This window comes from Opisthocomus hoazin, chromosome 4 (genome assembly GCF_030867145.1).
Source record: "Opisthocomus hoazin isolate bOpiHoa1 chromosome 4, bOpiHoa1.hap1, whole genome shotgun sequence".
Classification (NCBI taxonomy): domain Eukaryota; kingdom Metazoa; phylum Chordata; class Aves; order Opisthocomiformes; family Opisthocomidae; genus Opisthocomus; species Opisthocomus hoazin.
Window position 1 is genome coordinate 38,994,843 of NC_134417.1, and position 9,380 is coordinate 39,004,222.

At 42.9% G+C, this 9,380-nt stretch overlaps 1 protein-coding gene across 1 annotated transcript; it reads right to left on the minus strand.

Annotated features, from left to right (window-relative positions):
* Positions 1-5,421: 5,421 nt before the first annotated feature.
* Positions 5,422-8,995, minus strand: NEUROD6 (neuronal differentiation 6). Its single transcript, XM_009943056.2, has 2 exons — positions 8,754-8,995; positions 5,422-7,341 (listed from the first exon to the last, which is right to left on the minus strand). Exon 2 carries the CDS (start codon positions 7,318-7,320, stop codon positions 6,307-6,309), a length of 1,014 nt encoding a protein of 337 aa, XP_009941358.1. The 5' UTR covers positions 7,321-7,341; positions 8,754-8,995; the 3' UTR covers positions 5,422-6,306.
* Between the last annotated feature and the right edge of the window lie 385 nt (positions 8,996-9,380).

Sequence of the window (9,380 nt, forward strand, 5' to 3'; positions counted from 1 at the left end):
CACCTATCGTGGGGAATATATTTACTTCTCTAAAGTAATGCCCATTATCAAGACAAAGATGCCAAGCACAAGAACGGCTCTTTTCGTAAATCCAGAGGGAAAGGGCTTTTCATCGTGACTGACATAGATTCTCCCTCGGAATTTGGGGACGGAATCTCAATTGCTTAATTATAAAAAATTAAGAGGAGTCCCACTTCTGCTGTTCTTGGTGCCTGGATAATGGTTTTCATTTTCAGGTGTGCTTTTCCTGGTGCGGGGCAAATATCCACAAGTATTCATGTGGGATTCCCTCTGGATTCTGAGGAAGATCCCATCATAGTTTCTTTGTTTGCAAGCTGTTTGCCCAACAGAAATGTCATTTCAGTTGCATCTAAGCATTATGCATCTGCTCGTGTGGCTGTAAATAAATAACATAATGGATAAGGCTACGTGTAGCTTCCCGTGTGATTTAGGATCCAATCTGGTATCTGCTCAGCTCCCATGGAACAAGAGTAGACCCAATCCCTCACGTTCCTGCTTTCAAGAGTACAAAATTTATGTTACAATCTCTGATTTAACCTAGATTCTCTATTTACACAAGGATGTCTAGTTGATTATTATAATTTTAATTTGCAAACAGAATGTCCAAACATTTCAGAATTTATAACCTTTTAGATGTGGGTATACATCTAGACCAGGAAATGTCATCAGTTTGAAAATACTGTTTCAAATGTTAATCAAGTCCAATCAAAAAAAACAAGAGGAAAAGAAAAAAAAAACCCCAACCTGTTTAGTAATGCTCTACAGAAATGCACAAAAAAGCCCAGAATATCAGAAAGTACAGTGTTCATGAGGCTGGGCTGGGGATGCGGATACACTGAATAGCCTAGAAAAATGATAAATCATAAAGGTTGCTTTTCTGTTCCAGTTTCTTTATTTATTTTTAACTTCCTGAAGTAGTCCAGAATTTCAGCTACAGCAAGATCTGGCTTGTTTCTGTATGGAATGTTCTACATATGTAGTGTCCTAGAACTAATTAGTGCAAGTAGCACAGTTACCAGGATAAATGCAGAAGTGTAAGGAGCCGGTGACAAAGGAAAACAGCCAAGAGAAAACAATGTTCTGGGGGAGAAGGGGGAGGAAAACCTCGTTACGACCCTGTAACAACCTTTGCGGGTGATGCCAATTCGAAGCCAGTTGTGAGTCAGAAGGACTGCACACTGCAGGCATTAAAAAAAGGAAACTTTCTTTTTTTCCTTCCCCCAGAGCTCTTTTGCCTGTGAATTTGGCTTTCCTTTCCTTTTTCCTAGCTCATTCTTGCGCATCCTCTGGGGTAAGGGGGAAGGCTATGCAGGAAAATAGGCCATCCTCTTGGCATAACGCGCAAGAGTTTTGCGAGACGACTTGCTCGGGTCTGATTGTGTGGTTGGAGAGGGCTTGGGAGCGCGATTCTGCATGGCAGCCCCATGTATGGTAGTTAGATTTGTATCAGTGAGGCACGACAGGTCTGCCCTTGAGATTCTGCGGTGGCACGGCGCCAGCTGTTCGCCACACTGATCTGTGTCTCTCCAGAGCAAAATCACAACCTGCTGCCGTGGTTCAGCTCTGGGTCAGACCCACCGCCAGATTATTGAGGAGTGGGGGTTTTTTGTTTGGGTTTTTTTTTGGTTGGTTGGTTTTGCTTTTAATTTGGAAATTGCTGAAATTTTGTAAGGGGAGCTGCTTTCATGACAGTTCAGCCATCGCTCCTACTTGTACATCAAAAGCTGTAGGATTTTGATACTGGGATTAAACCTGCTTTGACCTTGGGTCTGGACCATAAAATATAACCATAGGCTGGAGCTAAGATAGGTTCACAATCTGAAAAACAAACCCATGCAGCTACTTTTTAATTTAGGCAAGTAATATTTGCTTTTGCAAGGAAAGATTCTGCCATGTGTTTCACTGGGATTTCATTCATCTTTATTGATGGCATTTCACTTAATTTGCTGCCATTTGAGAGCCCTACAGGCAAAGGGGAGCAGAGAAGAGTAAAGTAGGGGTAAAAACAGGAGAGGGAATTGCTAGCATAGAAAAAACCTGCCGACACGTTTGTGCCTGTGCAATCTCCATACATTTTAAAAATCTTTGTGCAGATATCTATCAAGTGAAAGAATGCAGACAATCCCAAAGGGAGCACAGCCAGGACATGTCCTAAAACGAGCGTATTCCTACTGTAATGCAGAGGAGCTTTTGAGATCTCCTCTGAGCTCTGGCAAAGCAGTGATTACCCCTCCCTCTCTCTTTGCGGTCACACTGGGACTTGTAGGACTGCGGGGCTGGGGCCACTGGTTTTAAATTTTACTCCTGCTGAGGGGTTTTTTTGAGGCAGAGTTCAGCGGTACAGCCTAGCGTTACCCAGTCCATTCTGCTTGGTGATTACTGGTGAGCCCGGTGTTGCAGAGGACAGAGTGCAAACCCTGCAGTACGCTGTCATGCTTCCCACCCCTTTTCCCAATTCAGGCACATCCCTGTCTTTGACAGGGCTGGCTGAAATCCTGGAACATGATGTTTAGGTTTTTTTCCACCGTTTTTATTAGTAAAACAATTTTTTTTTCCCTCACCTTGTTCTGATATCTTTGGACGTTTTTCTTTTTCATGCTGTTATGTAGGAAACAGGATATTAGATTAGATGAAGGTTTAATCTGAAGCAGAGCTGCCTCTCTTAAATAATTAGTGTATGTCTTGTACCATGAACCAGTGCTTTTTAAAAATCTCACTGAAATGTTACTCTGGGAAATAGTAAATGGCAAAGAGTTCCGCTGTGTAACAAAACCACATATGCAATAGCTTTTCTTCTGCCAGCTTTGGGGTTCCCACCTCTGAAGTTGACAGAAGGCTGCATTACTCTTGTGCTAGAGGACAGGGGAGATTAGAAACTTCTCACCTAATTTTTCTGGAGCAGTTGTTATTTTACATATTTCTATCCTCAAGGAAGCAAAGGCAGTTAAGAGGAGAACAAGGCAGGCAGAAATGAGCAGCTTTGTTATGCTGTATGAATGGGGTTGAAAAGAGACAAACCTTATAAAGCAGTGATTGGGTAAAGAAACCCACTGGCTTTTATTCCTGTGAGTTTAAAGCGCCACAACTTTCTTGGTGCTTGGATTTGTTCTCTAAAATAAGGTTACTTCAAAGGCTTTTAGAAATCACATCAGAGCTCGGCTCACCTTATGTTCTGCGACTGGCTGGGGAAGGACCGCAGAAAAGTTTGTCATGTGCATGAAAGGGAAGGTGTGTGAGAGAGCCTGCTCTCAAGGGAATTCCTTACCTCCATACCTCTAAATAATCCATACCCTCCCAGGCAGGGAATGTCGGGGCTTTTTTATGCTGTCTCAATATTTTTCTATGGCTTGCTCCATTATTTATTCTGGACTGGCTTTCCAATTTGCAATGCCCCGAGCAAGCGTGGTGCCTGCCTTGAGCTACCAGAGGGGGAATCTGGCTGTGAATTGCCTCCCCATCTGTCGTGGAGTGAGCGAGAAAGATCCTAACTGGCAAGGATATTTTTTTCCCCTTTTCCTTTGCTTCTGCTGCCAGAAGGGGAAACTGGAACTAGCCCATGAGTTATCGAGTTAATATAGGGCCACAGAACTGGAGACCCCCAGACTGCAGAGCCTGAAGTCTTCACGTCCCTTGGGTGCCTGGTGAGTGTACTGCGGCAGGCGTTTCCTTCCCTTGGTACAGCACTTCACAGCTGCCTCTTCGCTTCGCTCTCAGCTCCTGCAAATGCACCCTTCCCCGGTGCAGCAACGCTGCTCTGAGGTGCTCTGCTAACTTTCAGCCTCCCAGAGGAGGCTCCTCTTGCAAAACTTGGTTAGAGAGGTTTGCTGTTACTGTTTGGGGGGAGCAGCTCCCTTCACCTTCAGAGGGTCCCCTGTTTCTGGGCCCACTTGCCTATACGGCCTTGTGATCTGTTCGTGTATCTCAGCATCTCTTTGTGTGAATCTGTGCCCAGGACTGCATGCTTTCTTCATCTTGACCATCTTCTTCCTCCTTCTCTCTCCTGTCACCTTTCCGTGCTTTGCTGAATGTCAGCCAATTCTGAGTAACAGCAAACCCAATCTACTTTACCCTATTCCCTTTCCCCAAACCTGTCCTGTATTCAGTGCAAAACAGCTGGGGATGCTTTTGAGCTGACAGCCATCACCATCACCTTTCAGGCAGAAAACTGCTCCCTGTACCTTCCACAGTTCCTGGCCCTGAGGAAAGGTGGGATAATCCTGAGGCAAACCCCTGAAGCATGGCTCAAGATTCTCCTTCAAAAGGCTCTGTTCTGGGCCTGATATTTCTGTCTAGGCATGATGTTGGTTGAGCAAAACCCCAAGTCCGCCCCCCTCCGCTGCAAGCTTGGGAACTTCTAGACCCTAATCCAAACTTTGGGACTCGTTACCCCTCTCCAGCAGTTGGGCTAGCCTGGTCTTATTTAGAAGAGACAAATGTCAGGCTGCTGTTCTCCTCAAGGAGCTGCAATGCTTGATGGGCAGAGTGTTTACAACAGGTCCCGCTTGCGAAATTAGGCAAATTATCAGGAAAAACTGGCCCGTCCCCTCTTTGTCAAGCTGCATGCTCAAGTGAGGAGCTGAAGTTCATATGCCATTAACAAACCGCAACCCAGACAGCGATGCAGCCAGCGGTCTCTAACTTGCAGGCGGAATTTGTGCTTTTTATGTAGTTTTTAAAAAAATTATTCCCTGCTCATTCACAGCATGGCATTTTGGTACTTCAGGTGAATGCTTGTCAGGTAGCTGCTGTTTTTCCATCAAAATCAAGAGGTCTTGCTGACTCACAGGTTTAAAGGCTGTTGGCTTGTAACTCAACCGTTAATTTGTTTTGCCACTCGTGTAGCTTATTGAGAAGTAGCTCGGAGCAGTTAGAAAATGTCCGAGGCTCAGCTGAGCTCAACTCTGCTAAGATGCGAATGGCCACGCAGACCCCTGCAGCTGCTGATCTAATGTGGGTTGCAGACACATCTGCAGTTTATTGGTGCTGTTTCTTAGCTAAGACTAAGTTTAGTAATGTTCAGGGGGGAGTCCTTTCTGCAGATCTTACACTTCCCAAGCTCATGCACCCCTCCACGAGCCAGAGCTGGAGGGGCAGCTTGTGGCCTGGTGTCCGCTCAGGGCCCTTTCCCCGATGAAATTTGCCATTTTGTTGAGCTATAGAGTTACTTTCTTCCTCCAACCTGTGTTTCATTTAGCATGCAGCTGTTGCAGTGATATTTTGGGTCTGCTTTTACTGCATCGCTAATACATCCTTCTGAAAATAACGTGGGGTTCGCCCTGATAATTCATGGTTTCCATCCCCAGGCTCGAGCGCTACGGAGGTGAGGGGAAGAAAGCTGTGTAGACACGACCAAAAGCAGCTGTATACTGTGAAATAACAAGTATCAGGCAAAATACAGTATCACAGCTAATAGATGTATTTTAAAAGTGGAAACATCTATGTTTAATTGCATTTAAAGTACGTAGTGAGAAACCACAGTTATACATTGTTATAACAAACCTTTACATCTGAAGTCAGAATAATACAAAAAAAAAGTGCTGATTATATATGGTCAAAATAACTGAGGCAAAATTTCGACAACATCTTCTAAAATATTAGCATGTGGCCCCTGCCAGCAACACTCTAAAGCTCAGGTTGAATAATGTCAGTGACAATCACTGGTTTTCCTTAGCTTACCCCAAAACAACCCAAAAAACAGTTTTGCTTTTTTGTTTGCTTTTTTTTTTTTTTTGCATAGCTTTCAATATTGCTGCACTCTCACCTCTGCATATTGCGAGCCCATCTCAGTTATGAGATAATTTCTTTAAAGTTCTGAATATTTTTCATCCAGTGCTCCTCAAATACATAATATATATTTTCTACCAATTATAAATACATCATTTTTATTAATCTGATTCCAATAACATGCATTTGTATAATTACTGTACAATCAAAATAGACATTGACTTTACACAGTGTGTTGGCTTTTATTTCGGCGATATTGTTCAGACACACTGCTCAACAAACCAAGCAAATAGGGAAATAAGAAGAAAAAAAAGGAGGGGGAAATAACCTCTGAGAGGAAACAGAATCTCACAGTGTTTACAGACAAAAAAACGAAAGGAAGAATACTTATCGGAAAAAGGGTTTATTAATACATAGAAAACCCCCACAATAGTTGAAACACACTTTAGGAACTAGTAAACACGTTAAATAGGGTTGTGCCAATTACGCAGTGCCCAAGCATCTGCTTGCTCTTAATTAGATGGGGAGGTGAATGACCACTGTTTATTTTCATTTTCCTCATTAATTATGAAAAACTGCATTTAATTCATCTTGCATGGTGAGAGACTGGCTGCGCAGATGTAAGTCGTAAGGGAAGTGGCTCTCTGTCGGCAACCTGAACATAGAGCTCTGCCCAAGGGGACCCCTGGGTGGCACTGCACAGTAATGCATGCCGTAATTGTAATTTTTGCCATAGTCCAAGCTTTCTTCTTGCTTCAGGGAAAATATCCCATTATAGTTAATTGGGGGAGGACTTAAGGGACCTTCAAACTGTGGGCTGGCGCACTCGGGGGACGTGCTTTCATAGAAGGACTCGTAAGCGCTGCAGTAGTTGTAAGGTTTCATGGACTTGGAGTTGTCGAGAGTCCCGTGCCCCGGGGGGGTGCCAAGCTCGGGGCTGTGGTAAGGGGGGTAGAAGGTGGAGTAGGGCGAGCGGGTGTGATGGGCGCCTTCACCCGCCTGGCCCATCAGGAAACTTCTGGCATTCAGCTGCAGGCATCCCGCCACCAAGTTTGTCGTTGGCTGGGACAGACCCTTGCACAAGTTTTGGACGAAGGTGAGCAGGTCGGGTCTCTTGCCGATTCGCAGGATTTCAGAAAGAGCCCAAATGTAGTTCTTGGCTAGTCTCAAAGTTTCTATTTTGGACAGTTTTTGTGTTTTAGAATAACAAGGGACCACTTTCCTTAAATTGTCCAGGGCATCGTTAAGGCCGTGCATCCGGTTCCTCTCTCTAGCGTTGGCTTCTTGTCGCCTGAATTTGATCCTTTCCATCCTTATCTTGCTTGTCTTTTTTTTCCGAAGGCCCCTTCGCCTAGGCAAGCCATTCTCATCCTCCTCTTCTCTCTCTTCCTCCTCCTCCTCTTTTTCTGTGTCTTCTCCAGGAGATCTTTTAATATTCTTTCCTCTGAGCACGATCTGCTTTGAAAAGCTTTCTGGGTTCTTCATTTGCTTTTGGTCATCACTTTCTCTGGAAAACTTTCTGCACATCTGGGATTCTGGCATTACAACAGACTCATCAAATGGTAGTGTTAACATGGTTCTATAATCTTACGTTACCTGAAAGAATGCCAGCACAATATTTAAATATTTCCATTTTTAAAGTTTGCTGACTTACACACACATCCTCATGCACCTTCCGCACGTCTGCGTGCATGCTCTGTGGAGATTGTATCTGTACATATAAATGCAAAATCTATATTTTTTGCATAAAATGCCAGATGCAAATTCTTGCTATTTAAAAAATACAAGCTGTCCAGAATTTTAAAATCACTTGAAACATTCAGGAACTTGCAACTAAAAAGCCACGTTTCTCACAAATAAGTATAGATTAAATCAATATCTAAAATGTACAGTTAGCACCCTGATCATTTATCTTATTTTTAAACAAGCCCTTCGAACCCTCGCCACCGTGAAATTCAAAGAAATGCAAAACACGATAAAGCAATACAGAAATTTCATTAATCCAAATTCCCCTGGGTGAAAAAATGAAGAGAGCGAGAGCAATCTTTAAATTGAAAAGTGCCATATCTCTATTAACTGACGGTTAAATATTTCAAAATCACTTTCTGACTTCTATTTCAAAGTTGTTTGTTTTTTCCCCCTCCACATTTCTTCCCTTATAAATCAAGATATTAAACTCTAGTAAGTTAGAGTGGGTGAGAAAAAAAAATTAATGGAATATACCCCCCCGATCACTCAGCTAGTAACATAATTAAAAATGAAGAGTTTTTTTCTAATTATTTGTATGAAAATCACATATTAATTATTTCATATTAAGAGAAAAATCAGAATGATCTAACCCTAAAAGTATTCGGATTAGAGTTAGGAAATAAAATCCCCCTACCTTTTTTTTTCCTTTTTCCCAGCAAAAATTCTAATTGATATTATCTGTTTAGTTAGAATCAACTTATTTGCTTTTTCTCATTTTTTCTTTCCTCACTTTTTTTTTCCCCCCCATCAATTGTAGTGGGGGGGAGGTGAAAAATTCCCTGCACGCTATAGCAGTGTTTATGTTCTGCAAGGCTCAGACGTCTCCCTCCAGCTCGTAGCTGACAGGAGCGGTCTGTGGATTCTGACTGCAGTCCTGCACGTGTGCTCAGAATCCAGCCTGAAAAGGGAAAATAATTTCCTTCTCCCAATTATTTTGCTTTTGTTTGCAGTTTGGGAGCAGCAAAAGCTTGGACCCCACGGTCCTCAGAGAGACAAACAAAACGAACGCAGGGACTTTTTAAAATAGAACAAAACTAAACAAAAACCCCAGCCAAAGACTAACTCTATCAGTATTGTCTACACACTTGCAATATTACATAACACCAATGAAAGTATGCAATTGCATCAGCAGAATAAAATTTTAGGAGGAGTTATTAGACAGTAAATAGCATACATAAAAGACAAGACAATGATACTGTATCTTTAAACACTTGCATGCACACCCAGCACCAACTGAAATATATCTTTATTTGTATTACCTTAGCTTTTTATTTCATTCAACAATCAGTGTTCATTTTTTGCCTTCCAAATCTTTTCAGTCTGAATGTCGCATCGTCTCCTGGAGTCTAGATCTGTGTATATCTGCACTATCTCATTGATCTCTAAAAAGTGACATTGATGCCAACTGCCAGAGCTGGTACCCATGCCATCTGCTAGTGACGTCACGGGGCAGAGAAAACCACGTGAGCCTTTCTCCTGGGACCTTCATTCTGCACTGATCATCTGGCATCCCTCTAAGTGGGTACCAGCATTCATGTATCAACACAGAAGGTTAGACTGATAGAAAAAAAAAAAAAAAAACCAACCCTGAAAAAAAATCTGCACCAGCATTTCACATACAGTAGGTGCATTTCCACTGGAGCTGCTTCTTTTTAGCAGTCTAACTGCACGGATAGACGTGCCAACATTTGGTGCTGTCCCTGCCTACAGGTACGGCTGCCCTGTGATTGTTAATACGGCATTGTTTATACGAAAAGTGCTGTCTTGCATCGATCTGAGTCCCTTCGGTGCACCTGGTACCCAGGAAAAAAAAAAAAGGCGAGGAAGGGAAGGCAGGCATGGGGAAGTAATGCCGATGCTATAACACACAGCACGGTCACAGAAAG

Excerpts from the sequence above, each read along its gene's own strand:
- NEUROD6 (XM_009943056.2), bottom strand. The coding sequence starts at position 7,320 with ATGTTAACACTACCATTTGATGAGTCTGTTGTAATGCCAGAATCCCAG.